The sequence below is a fragment of the Egretta garzetta genome, unplaced genomic scaffold (genome assembly GCF_000687185.1).
Source record: "Egretta garzetta isolate BGI_Z169 unplaced genomic scaffold, ASM68718v1 scaffold473, whole genome shotgun sequence".
NCBI classification, from domain to species: Eukaryota; Metazoa; Chordata; class Aves; order Pelecaniformes; family Ardeidae; genus Egretta; species Egretta garzetta.
In genome coordinates this window covers 397,175-411,642 of record NW_009259319.1, presented here as the reverse complement: position 1 = coordinate 411,642, position 14,468 = coordinate 397,175, and the positions used below count along the sequence as shown (strand labels likewise).

Here is a 14,468-nt window from a genome sequence, read left to right as displayed (position 1 = left end):
AATTCATGTGAGAACTAGCAGAAACTTGGCAAATCTGAGAGGAAAACAGAATAAGAGAAGAACAGCATGTGGCTGCTTATCTGCTTAAGCTTATTCTTAAATGTGAAAAACTTTCAATAAAGCCAAACCCAAGCAATTAACAACCAGGTAATCCTGTTGGCCTGACCAATCCAGAAATGGCATTATTTCAGTGCTACAAAAGAAATGGTTCATAAAACTGGCATATGGGACACTTTTTCCAAACTAAATTTAGAATAGTTGCAATAGCCAAAATTAATCGAGGCCAGAGCCCTACATGAAAGCACTATTCTGAACAGAACAAAGTGAGCTGATTAACAGATTTTTTTTTTTTTTTGCCTTTTTATGCTGTGGAAGCTGCTGTGTCTTTCTTTTTTGTCTCCTATACTTCATATAACTTCATGTCATGGTGTTTGAATAGATGAAAGTTGTAGCGTACCTGGCAATTTAAAATGAATGCTGTGTAAGCGATCCATTCCTTCTGCCATCATGGGCGGTACACAGAAGGAATGATAGATTTTCTGCATGTGTTTTGGAATGCAGAGTACTTGAGAGTCCACATTATCTTGACCATTACAGAATGGTTCTGATCTGAGACATGTCAGGGAAATGACACTGAATGGGCTTTCAGCAAAAAACAGTGTCTGACAGCCTGACTACTTGCAAATCATTAAGTTGCCAATTTTTTCTTTCCTATCAATAAAGTAAGATAGAAAGCAGAATGAAGATGTGTAGCCAGATAGGCAGTTAGCAAATCCAACATCTTGAGAGCAGAGGATGTTGATTAGCTGTGGTAGCTGTGAGAAGCCATCTCATCCAGGTAGTTACAATGCCTCTGAGATCTGCAGGTCTATTGCTTGGAGCAGTACCATGATTTTTGGCTGCCAGATTTTTTTTCCAGCAGTCATTGCTACAGCCACTGTAGACTTCTAAATCATTATTTTGGCTGATGAAACAGGGAAGGCTTGAGCTCATCATTCACAGGCTTGATCTCACTGCTCTGCAGGTGTCAGGCCCTGGCGCCCAGGCAGAGAGGATCTCTGCTGCCTTTTCAGCCATGCTGTAACACAGGTCTGGCCACCAAAATTTACATTATTATTAACAAGTTTTTAAACACTAACATATCAATGTAGACATGCCATTTTCAATATCAACAGGTTTTCTCTGGTTTGAAGATGATCTCAAACGCCCTTTTTGTTCTCCCTCAAAAAGACTGCACCTCAACGAAGCACATAAGCACGTGCTTCTGTGTTGATTTGGTCAAACTACTCACGTTTTCATTAAGTATTGCATTAACTTAGAATAAAACAAAATGATTACTAGTGAGTTTGCCTTTGTTCAGGAATATTTTCTTGTCAGCTGATAGGAAGTTACTCTCTTCTCATCTTTCCCCCACCCTAAGGAAAACACAACAAATCAGCAAAGTCTCATTACTATGCATAGCTATCACTGTTTTGGAAACTCACATAATCTTGTGCTATCTTTATCCTGAGCACTGCTTGCCACTTTCAGAGCCACCCTGAAATTTTACACACTTTGTCTCCCTCTGGTGACTAACGAGGCCACACGGCAGTGAGCAACTCCGTGCTGCCCTGGCTTGTCTGTCACTCTAGTTTCACTGCCCCTCGTGTTCTACACGCAGAATACTGTTAATTTCCCACTTAAAACTCAAATGGTTGTATGCAAACAATGCCTTCATTCTTCCCCAGAAACCTTCTTTTTTTTTAAACAGCATGGTCCCTGCAATAATAATTTTGTCAAGGGTTTGCTGAAATATGTTCCTGTAATACTTCAATGCCAGAAGCAGGACACCACGTTAAAGAGCTATTCTCTAAAACCTGGAGCACACCACACTTGAAGTGGCACCAAAAAAGCATCTGGAATACAGAAACTAATATTACAAGGACAGTTGCTGATTGGATGATCATACTACTGACTTACGATTTTGCAGTTACTGGGTTTCAAATATAACTTCAATGCATACAGTTTGAACCTAATTTCTAAAAAGTTTATGTGTAAAATCTTTCCAGCCCTAAATATATCATTAGGAAAATTTTGGCTCCTAAAAAGGCTTTTATGTGAAATATTTCTTAAACAGCTCCCTGGTGCCTTGCACAGCATGCCTTCACTGCTTTGAAGTTACCATTATTCTCAACAAACAACGTTTGACTGACATATGTTCTGCTGTATAAATGCATATGAGGAACACAAAACACCAGAGAAAAGCTGTTAGTTTGACAGGTAGCTGCCAAGTTATACCTTATACCTGTGTGACATCTTAAATTCTTCAGAGAGAGATATATATACACACACATTTACATTTACATTTACATATACATACACATATACATTTACATATACATATACATATACATACACATACACATATACATATACATACACAATACTCTCTCCCTCTCTCTCCATCCGTCCATCCATCTAGAGGACAAAGGTAAAAGTGAAAAATCATTCTCTGTTAGAAATGGATTTCTCCTATTTCTGGATCCCTGTGCTCTCTTTGCTTTCACAATATATTCATTCTGTTCCAGTACCTGACTTAACAGTCCAAGAGACGGTGACTTCCAACAGCTCCAAAAGGTGCAGTTACAGGAGAAGCATGAAGTGGCCTTTTGACTGCCAAGCACTTCTCTAAGAGACAGTGGTGGAGATCTCCAAGTGGCTTAGCTTCTTTGGCTTTAATCGACACCAAACTCTCTTACCTTAATCTCTGCGGGATGTGGCCTGGTCCCTGTTTTAAAGGCTGTTCAGAGCAGATAACAGACCCATTAAACACACCCAGGTTCTGGCCTAAAAATTTTATGTTCAAGTACAAATCCTTCCTCTCTTTCTATTGAAAACGGCTGGAAAGGGATGAATAACAGCTCCCTAAAGATGCCTACTATTTTTCATGTGGCAAATTTCTTTACCCAAGGAAACCAGAAATTCAAAAAGAGCAAGCGTCACTACTTTTCCAGTAGTGGACTTTTATAAATAAAACCTCAAAATAAATTGGAACATATGTAAGCATTTGATCCTCAGGTGGATGTTTTGTGTATTTAACACTGCCTAATGAAATACATGCATATTTTACGTTTGTTGTAAAAGTTTAATAGAAAGCAAAGGAGGAGAAGGCCTGGGTTTTTATATTGCTACAGCATAAAAAAGATTTTCTCCCTGTTTCTTTTTCTGTGGACTCTGTTGCAGTATTTGCTTAGCTTGTTCATATGAAGACAGCAAAAGCTTTCAGTGTGGGTACCTACACCGAAATTTCTTTCTGAGTATTCTTTGTACACAATGTCTTCTAATGCTTTGGAGTACTCCTTAAAGCATTTACCTTCAGCACCATCAGGCTTGTGAAGACACAGCACAATCCTACTAAAACTGGCAAAAATTATCTCCAGTGCTGACACTGGATGTCACTGGATTGCAATTTTCCATCAATGAATTTGAGATGCCCATGAATACGGTTGACTGTTTTTAGCTACTTCAATTTATAGAGGGAAAATAGCTTCAGAAAAGCAGCTTAGGAGAGGGTGCCTGGGAACACATCAGGCAGACACTTTCAAGCCAGTGAGACACCCAAGTGACTTTTAGGTGAGAACAATCAGCACTTTGCACACAGCACTGCTTGTATTTTGTTTAAAAGCAATGCACTTAAAATTATTTCTTGCAAATGCATTCCCAGGGGATCCAGAAATTATAGGCTATAGATTTTGAGATTACTTCTTTCTCCTGTTAATGTTTATGAGGTCAAAGAACAATTATGAACTGTAACAACATCTGTAAGGGGTGCTCTAAAGAGTATTCTCATTATCAAGGGTCGCAGAAAGTAGTTCATACAAATGTAGCTGCCTCAGCCCACTGTTTTGGGGTCAAATCTTCACTCTAAGATAAAGTTTGTTGTCTCCTATAGGAGAACTGTCAGGCATCATGCTCCAGGAAACAAAAGAGCTTGGCTGATTTATTTACCTGGTCTTGCCCAGGTAGATAAACGACCTGGAGTCACACAGATGTAACCAGCCTCCTATTGTTGATTGCCAGGTGAGACCTTCTTGGGCAACATCAGTGAATCAGGCCCCGACACCAGCAGTAAACAGTGAGTGGTGCAGCGAGTGCTCTGCAGAACAGGGTACCCAAGAGAGTTAGTAGTACCTGTAACAGATTTACCCAGGGGCATCATACAAACATTTCCCTCTGAAAAACAGGAAAAGGCTCACCAACAGCCTGGTTTACACATGTGCCCTCTTAGTGCAGCTCTTATTTTCTGCACAGGCCTTGCTCATATTCCTGGTAAAGTAGGCAGTTGTGTTGGGCACCAGCACTGTTGCCACTTTGCAGGTGTCAGGGCAATGGAAATGGTACTGGCTATTGCTCAGAGAGAGATGGGAGTACTTTTGGCAGCAGCTATTGCTGAAGCAGCAGCGGCAAGCCTAGCTTTCAAAAGCCCTTCACCAGTGCACCCTTTTCATGCCAAGAACTCAACCTTTTATGACCAGAATGGCAAAAGTAACTTCTCCCTGTGCTGCTGGAGACACATTTATCTTGTTGATATATCTAAGATGCTTTTTAATGCATATGTCCAGCAAGGGAAAGACAGAATCCATGTTTGAGCAACAGGGAAAGGAAGTGAGGGCTAAGTACAAGACCATGATCACTCCTAGAATTGCCACTCTTTCATCCCAGACTTGCTCTATTAGTTTGCTTGGGCAGCGGCAGCTTCTCTTCACCAAAATGGGCACTTTTAGTTGCTGCTGGAGGCTCTTTGTTTTCACTAAAAGTGTACTGATAGTTTGCCCTCAGTGAGTGATCTTTTCTCTTTTCTCCTGTGCCACTACTGCATGAACATAAAAATCTGTGGATCCTGTAAAAGAACCCTTTCTTATAGCTCAGAAACCTGGTGCCTAAGTAAAAACTGGCCTTGCACTGAGCAAAAGGATTTTATCTGGTTTCTTAATGGACCAGAAACACTTTAGAAGCTGCCACAATTTGGGTAGACATTTTCAAGGAAGGCTAAAGTTATGTCACTTATTTGATTCCTTAGCAAACCTCTTCGTGGTTATTATTTGATCAATATTCTTAGATAATAAATGCCATATCACAGACCTCTGGCAGAATTCTTGGTTGTCTTGACAGTGCTATAAAAGCCACGAGTTGTAAAGACCTCAACAGTTTTCTCTCTTAAGCTGATTCTGCCACAATTGAATCACAGACCCATTAAAAGACAGCAGCCTGAAAGGGATCTCAGGAGGTCATTCAAGTTCAACCACCTGCCCCATGGCATTTCTGATGGCTGTTTCTGGCATGTCATTTCTGACAGTTGTTTCTCTCACCTGTTCTTAAAATGCTCCAATTACGACTCTCTCACATCTTACCTCAGGCTATTGATTCCAGTGCTATCATTGCTTGTGGGAAGTTTTGCTAACACATAACCTGCATCCCCTTTGCTACATTTCTATGCTCACTGCTTCTTGTTCCACCCATAGCAGACAGTGTGCAAAGCAACAAAGAATGGCATTTATTCCCATACTCCATTTTAGCTGGCTACTGTGTACAGTTGTCTTGGTTTTGTCACTTGCCTTTTTTTTTTTTGGTAAGTAACTCCTTTTCAGTGTTTCCTGATGGCTTTGCACTTGTGCACATTCATGTTTCACTGTATTTCTAGATTTGCTGTCCTTATCCACAGCTGAGAAGAAAAACGTAAAGATTGTCTTCTTCTACTGCATGTCCATACAGATATCTGCATCCATATGCAGACCCATAATGTATACAGCTGGGCCACAGCTTTTTGCATTGGATAACCCCTGAGCTGGTCCCTACTCTGCAGTTTTTCAAGGTTCTACAGGTATCTGTACACCATCTACATGCAAGTTTATGTTCATGTCTATACAGGAGGGAGGGTAGTAAACTCCTTTCCGGCTCTTCCCTTCCCTTTCAGACCCATATGACTTTATTTTGTCTTTTCTTGGAGTATTGCTGACTGACAAGAGAGACACATAAAAGCTAGCTCTGTGTTCTAACAGCCTCAGGATTTCTTATCAGTTTCCCAAATATACCCAGAATAATTTTCCTTCCTCCTGTACACTGCTTGCCAGTAAGCATGCTGGCAAAACACCTAGCAGCTAGAGTGGGAAAGGAAGTGGCTGTGCAGACGTCAAAGACAAAGAGAAACAGTTTCTTCAGGAAACAGATGGTTTGAACTATTATTTATAACTGTCCATACATGTTAGACAAAAGTAGTCCATGTTACAAAATCCAGAGTATCTGGAAAATGGGTGATGCATTATTAAATGTGCGCAGGGAGGATGGATGGTGGATGCTGTGTACGTAGCACCCCTTCTCTATTTGGAAGAGGTTGTGTGGCATATTAAGAACTTACCTGATGTCTCCTGGCTTCAGTGTCTGATACCTGGGTCAAAGGTATTTATTGACCAGTCAATGTAACAAAGAAAAGATGGGTACAAATAGTGGGAAGTATGTCTGGTGTATGCAAGATGGTGATATGGCTGTGATAATGTGCAGAGGATGAACTGCAAGTTTTCCAGTTCTTGGGCAATTTATAGTTAACACAGTCTGTGTTTGACCAATATTTTTGTTACAGGGCATGTGCTATACTCACTTTTTTTGCACAATTGTGTACTTATTTGCAATGTCAAAATGCATTTATAAACAGGAAACAAGGTTATATAAAACCTAATTATGTAGCAGGCTCTACTTGGGTACAGTTGAGGTACAGTTAGACATTTCTAAACTGACAATAGGAAATGCAATATACTTTGAGAAATTATTCCTGTTACATCATTGAGAAACCATTTCATGACAATTAAGCCTTGTAGTTTGGTGCTACAAATGCAGGGACTGCATTTTTCACAGACCTTTCTGTCAAATTTTCATCAGGTTGGTTTTTAAAAGGCTAAGAAATATTTCAAGGGTACTAAGAGCTGAATCTCAGTCTACATTCAGGCAAAAGTTGTCTCACCATGAGATCCATTCACTAATCCATTAATTCATACCTAGCATATGATGTGCTGACATTTTTACTTCACTTTTGACTGTATTGTATGGCCATATTCTGACATTGCTGTAATGGTAGGTGATGAAACATGCAACAGATCAGCTCTCAAAGAACATGTTTCTGAGACAGTTACCATTTTGTTATAAATAAGTGGATGCTGGAGTATTTTTTTTACTGTTATGCTGCCAATCGTATTTTGTTATGCCATTGATCTTATGTCAGCTTGATGTTACGAAAAGGTTTCTGAATGACAGTTACAGTGAAATGAATATTAAATCTAAACTCTCTAGCTTGTCTTCTTCATCTCCTTCATACACCAACTATGATGACTATAGTTATTTTATTAATCAGTAACCTAGTAAACCAATGTAATTGCCTTCTAATATGGAGACTGAAAGGTAAAAAAATACTCTCCTAATGCAGGACAAAGCATAGCCCACCATCCTGCTGATGAAACGAAGTACCATACTTGCAGTTTTGATACTGCATGCATGCATCTGCTGCCCATTTCAAATACCTGAAACAAACAAATGAATCAGCCAACTATGAAAAAACAAGGGACCTATCAAACGATTTTCATTCCTCAAAAGAGGAGGGCAAGAGATTACATGAAATTGGGAATTCACTACTGCTCTCCCACACCCTATTTATTGCCTTTGGTACAGAACTACAGGAAAAACACAGAGAGGTCTTATTCTGAAATCTTTGGGGGTGATAGAACATGAAAAGCCATTCTTTGTATCTGTGGTGTCCACAGATACTGTTTTACTAGGACACATGTTGGTTCACTAGCAAATGGCTTCACTACCCTCTGTGGGGGGAAACATACTGACAAAGGATGAGGAAAAGGCTGAGGTACTTGATGCCTTCATTGCCTCAGTCTTTAGTAATGAAACCAGTTCTTCGCAAGGTACCCAGTCCCCGGAGCTGGAAGACAGGGATGGGGAGCAGAATGAAGCCCCCATAATCCAAGGGGAAATGGATAGTGATCTGCTAAACTGCTGAGACATACAGAAGTCCATGAGACCAGATGGGATCCACCCAAGGGTACTGAGGGAGCTGGAGGAAGTGCTCAGCAAGCCCCTTTCCATCATTTATCAGCGGTCCTGGCTAACTGGGGAGGTCCCAATTGACTGGAGGCTGGCAAATGTGATGACGTCCATCTACAAGAAGGGCTGGAAGGAGGATCTGGGGAACTACAGACCTTTCAGTCTGATCTCAGTGCCAGGGAAGGTTATGGAGCAGATCATCTTGAGTCCCATCACACAGCACGTCCAGGGCAGCCAGAATAATAAGGCCCAGTCAACATGGGTTTATGAAAGGCAAGTCCTGTTCGACTAACCTGATCTCCTTCTATGACAAGGTGACCTGCCTAGTGGATGAGGGAAAGGCTATGGACGTTGTCTACCTGGACTTTAGTAAAGCCTTTGACACCATTTCCCACAGCATTCTCCTGGAGAAACTGACTGCCCATGGCTTGGACGGGCATACTCTTCACTGGGTAAAAGACTGGCTGGATGGCTGGGCCCAAAGGGTGGTGGTGAATGGAGTTATATCTGGTTGGTGGCTGGTTACAAGTGGTGTTCCCCAGGGCTCAGTGCTGGGGCCAGTTCTGTTTAACATCTTTATCAATGGCCTGGATGAGGGGATGGAGGGCACCCTCAGTAAGTTTGCAGAAGACTCCAAGCTGGGTGGAAGTGTTGATCTGCTTGAGGGTAGGAAGGAGCGACAGAACTATCTGGCACTTGGGTCACAACCACCCCATGCAACGCTACAGGCTTGGGGAAGAGTGGCTGGGAAAGCTGCCCAGTGGAAAAAGACCTGGGGTTGTTGGTCAACAGCCAGCTGAATATGAGCTGGCCAGGGTATCCAGGTGTCCAAGGCCAACAGGTGTCTGGCTTGTATCAGAAATAGTGTGGCCTTCAGGCCTAGGGAAGTAATTTTCTCCCTGTACTCAGCACTGGTAAGGCCGCACTTCAAATCCTGTGTTGGGTTTTGGGCCCCTCACTACAAAAAGGACATTGAGGCACTGGAGCATGTCCAGAGAAAGGCAACAAAGCTGATGAAGGGCCTGGAATACAATGCTTATGAGGGGCAGCTGAGGGAACTGGGGTTGTTCAGCTTGGAGAAAAGGAGGATGAAGGGACACCTTATTGCCCTCTACAACTACCTGACAGAAGGTTGTAGTGAGGTGGGTGTCAGTCTCTTCTCCCAAGTAACAAGCGATAGGACGAGAGGAAATGGCCTCAAGTTGCTCTAGGGGAGGTTTAGATTTGATACTAGGAAATTTCTTCACCAAAAGGGTTGTCAAGCACTGGAATGGGCTGCCCAGGGAAGTGCTTGAGTCCCCATCCCTGGAGGTATTTAAAAGACATGTAGAAGTGGTTCTTAGGACATGGTTTAGTGGTGGACTTGGCAGTGCTAAGCTAACGATTTGACTTGATGATCTTAAAGGTCTTTTCCAACCCAAATGATTCTATGATTGTATGGTTCTTTTGATCAGAAATTTCTGAGTGGAGAGGGGAGGAGCTTTTCTGCCAGGGGTTGTAACCAAAAGTGTTTTGTGCTCCTGTTAAAAGCTTTGGCTAACTGATATTTTCTGAAGATGTTTGCTGAAAAATTCCTGATCAGCTCTTCTGCCTCTGGGAAATGCTTATGCTTTGCTGACAGAAGTCTGACTTAGACTCATGCCAAGAGGGATCTGCCTGGAGGATTATAAACCAAACAGAAGGAGTTATGGCACCTGGATTCTATAGCTACTAAGGATACAAATATGCAGAGTACACACTTCAGCCAGCTGAATATCACAGAATTGGCATTTCTCTAATAGGCATGACATCAGAGTGTACCACATGCAGGCTTTGGGGCCCCTAGGTAGGAAAGAAACTACAAATTAGGAACAATAAAATCAGCAGTTTATACAACATGAGTTCACCTTCTACAGAGATAAAACCCTCCAGACACTACTTTTCATGCTTACATCAAGTTGGCCTCTCTTTTGCAATACCTAGCACTGAAACTGCTTTCTGCCCCAGCGTGCTGAGGAACTGCGGACAGCCATATGAACAGAACGTCACTCAGAACAGCCAGCCCTCCCCAGCTGTATTCAATTATTGAATTATCTGGGATGGGAGTCTTCGACACAACATCAATTACCTAGCAAGTATCTTTAACCACAGACCCTGAACATCTTCTGGCATCCCCATTCTATCTCATTTAGTAATCTCTACTGCCCTGTGATACTTGCATAATTTGATTCACCATGTGCTGAATGCGAATATACCCTAGAAACTACTACCCTGCAGAGAGCAGGTGACTTTGTCCTCAGTCCCCAGAATAGGCGATTTCTTTCTTCTGGGACTCGACAATACTTATGCCTTGGTCTGTTTCAAATCCTTTCACAGAAGTTTGGTTTTATCCCCTGCTTCAGCTAGATACTACAGATAGCTGCGGCAGACTTTACACATCTCCAGTCAGTCAAGATCACTCAGCAGGATTGCTGCTTCTGCCATTTCCATGACCATAGTCAACACTCTTCACACTCTCAAAAATGAAAATTGCCAATTTGTTTTAAGACCATCTACCAGACACAGGACTCTCCTTCCTATGCTTTCTTTCAGCACTCTGGCAATTGCAGCACATGTGTCTCTTCTCACTTTGCATTCAGATTTTTCATACGCATGTAGACGACAGGAGGCCCAGTTAGAGGTATTGCTGTTCCTGGCTGACAGATATTTTTGGAGGTTTGGTTGTTTCTTTAAACAACACAGCTCAGGTCAGCTAGAGTGCTAGGTTTATTACTTTAGCTTAAGAATCAAAGTGTTGCCAAGTGACAGATAAGAACTGTGGAAAGAAACTCAGAATTTCATTTCTGTATGTGCACACTTTTATTATTTCTATTTGTGGGGGGTTTTGCTGGTCTTTCAGCTGGCTCAATTTTATCCAGTAGTACTCTGTGCTTATCCAAAGCCTATAAGCAGGGTGCCTGGGGCATTCAGTCATCTTGGTCCATGGCAGCTGTATGGCCAAACATGACATCACTTTGAAGAGTGATCCAAAGAAAGACATTTATCTCATTTAATTAAAGGCATCCAAATACTTAAGTAACTCTTCCAAGAGCTCTACTACCTCAACTTCCCCTGTAGTTAGTAGGAAGGGACTGGTACTCCTGTAAATGAGATATCTATAATAGGTAGGATGAATCCCATTCCGGAAGTCCCTCTCTGTTCTCACTGACCAGAAAGGAAGCCCAATGGTCAAGATCAACATAGCAAAAAACAGGCAAGAGAAACTGCATAGAAAGCAACTCCATTGTACTTAATAAAAATCCTCTTGAGTGTCCACATTATTTACTTACTAGTTCTGCAATTGCAAGAATATAATGTGCATAATCTCATAATTTTTTTATGTCCCTGCCCACTGCAGGGAGGTTGGATTTAGATGATCTTTAGAGGTCCCTTCCAACCCATACCACTCTATGATTCTATAATTGTCTTTGTGATAAAAAATTTCCTTGGCAAACTTCCCATGACTTCCCTATGTCCTATTAAAACAGTCAGCAAAATAAATCATCATGTATTTGGATCTTTCTCATCAAACTGTAGTAGTCTTCAAATGGAAATAGATCAATATAACCAAAACAAGCAATTATATACATACATATTTGATATAAATAAATGTGTCAAGTAAAGATTGCTTAGGAATCTGCTTTTGGATGTTGTGCTGTCTGACACATTTGCAGAATGTATTCATAGTTTACCAGAAAAAAGTGAAGTCATTAAGAGATTGCATTTTCTCTGAAAGGTTCAGAGACCATCCAATCAAAGGATCATGACAGCTTTGAGAGGATATGGACTAGGTCTTAGCAGACTACTGAGTAGTTTGAACAGAGCTGAGCACATTGCCACTGTTAGGCAAGTAACAATAAATGGTAATTTAAAGTTGCACTTATGCTTTCCTCTTATTTCTACACATTTTAAAGCTGAAAAGGGACCACTAAACATTAAAGCAATTCTTGACTCAACTGATTGACTGGACTGAAATCCTGGTACTGGACATTGCTTTATTATCAAAGAACATCAAAAAGACCAACAAAACACTTAAAGCTCAAAAGATGCAACAGTGAAGTCTGAGAAGTATCTGCACTCAGTGTGTCCTATTAACACTGTCTTTATTTTCTTTTTACAAAAAATAGAAATAACAACAGACAAAACATACTCAAAAAACCCCAATGCTTTTGCCTTGGTCTCACTAAGGAGCTGAGCAGGCAGAGTCCTGGCTGAAACTTTGACAGTATATGCCATTGACAAAGGGAAATAAAGATATATGACAATATATCCATGCAAGACACAAAGTACAAAATGTGTTCTGTGGCCCAACAAACATTTTGGAGGTTGCCTGTGTCATAACAATTTTCAAATTGTTACTTTTGCTCACCCATGCCTTTACACAGCACAGCTTACAAACAAGTTACATATACACATATATCATAAAAAAGTTTTGTATATGGTCTAACTGCTACAAATTAAGGCATCCTAACAGCTGCTGTTTTGCTGGTGAGGGGTATGTCCCATATTAGTGTTTCAAAAGGATATATTTCAGGTATGTCAAACAAAGTGAGACATCATCAGATGTGGTCTAGAGGAAGAATTCCTGCAGCTCTGTCTCTTCAGTACTCTTTTGACTGTTGGATTTCCGGCTTTTCCTATTGATGTCATCATGCCTGGAGGGAAAAAGAAAAGAATTACTCATGGTAATGCTAACAATATAGAGGGATTTGCCTTGTGTTTGTTTACCCTGATTAATTCCATTTGCAAGTATTGAACTCTGAATTAATCGTTCTCTCTGGGCTTATTCGCAAAATACTTTTTAATACTGTACATTCTTACTGACTTTCTTGTAGCTCCTATTCTGAAATAAAAACTGGAAACCAATGGGATGATAAGGAGCTTTTTAAGTCATGGCATTAATTAGTACACTGTCGTAATGTTCTGGTAATAATGGACAGAACGTCCAAAAAATCCTTGCCCTTTAAGAAAAGTACCATAGTGATAAAAAAATCCTCTGCAACAAACATTAGACATATCCTGTTTGTTTCTGACTCTACCTGTACAGGAATCATCTAGTCCCCATTCATAACCATCAGAGAGAAATAAACACTTTCAGAAGGTGATTCATTGGACTTACTTTATGTGTGCACATAAGTAGAAGCTGGTGGAAAAGGCCATTGTAAAAATGGCAAGCAGTAATTCTCTTTCTGACACAGGACCTGTATCTCTTTTAACATTGTAATTTAGGTAAAAGCTCAATTCAAATCGTTAAGGTTTTATTAGATACACAGAGGAAGATAATTTCTCTATAGTGTGTCTTCATTTCCACACTAGGTAAACTTAAATTTAAAAAAAAAAATAATTAAAAATCTATCTATTGTGTATGAGACTCAATAATAGCTTGCCAATTAAAGTAGAAAAACTAAACACTAAATATTCTTAACATTAATTTTCTTCACTTCCTTTCATATGTCCATGTTCTGAATCACCAGTATGTTCCCCTTCTCTTCAGCTGACCTTACAGCTGAAGGATTTTTGATTAAGCATCCAGCTCACAGCAACTTCCGAACAGGTTAAAAGGCTCATTACTGCTGAACAGCAAAACTCCTACAATACAATCATGACTAGCTGGTTTGTTGCTGCAAAGGACGTATCCTAGTGGGAGGTTAAAAACCCACAGCAAAGGGCAAGAGTATGTGTGTAAAAAGCTTGCCTTAAACTCATGTAAGCCTGATTCCTGTAAATGAGAATAGCTTTATTCTAGTCTACAATCACCACAAAGAACCAAATATCCCCAAGACAGCTGATACTTAGGATGCTTAGATAACCTTGTGGCTTCTTCAGGATTTAACAGAAGCTGACCTCTTAAGGGACCACAGTTGTGGGTCCCAGCAAGAGGGCATGAGGGATCATTTTCTCTTAAAATCCCCTTCATTCATCTAAATTACTGTTGCTACATACCCAAAGCAAGAGCAAAAGACATAGAGCTGAGATAAGAACAGTAGAATTTGTAGGACCAAGTTTGATGAGGTAAAAAGAGGAGCACTTGACTTTTTGCCTCTACTTTTTGGCATGTAGCATGCATTGCTGGTATCAACAGTATGTTTAGCATTAACCATGGAGCTTTATTAAAGGATGCTTTCTAAGGCTAAGATAATTTGCATCAACTAACTACTGCTTTAGCTTAGACTTGCAGTGCTGAAAGACCCTGTGGGTGAGTCCCCCATGTAGAGGCTCACTAGGCACTCCAGAGACCCCATTTTGAAGAAGCTCTGCTGTTGCACTGTAATCTCAAAGAGGATCATTTTTAGCTAATGCAGATATCTCTAGGTGACAGTGCTGAACAGATGTGCCTTTTACAATTGTGCCTGCTGACCTGAAGGAAACAT

The 14,468-nt window shown here is 40.7% G+C and overlaps 1 protein-coding gene across 1 annotated transcript in view; it reads right to left on the bottom strand.

The window, feature by feature from the left end:
* Positions 1-12,667: 12,667 nt before the first annotated feature.
* Positions 12,668-14,468, bottom strand: part of LOC104124233 (synuclein alpha interacting protein) — a 57,411-nt gene continuing 55,610 nt past the window's right edge. The window contains exon 11 of the mRNA XM_009636549.2: positions 12,668-12,752. Coding sequence (XP_009634844.1) covers positions 12,668-12,752 — 85 coding nt within the window. The remainder of the gene's footprint in view (positions 12,753-14,468) is intronic.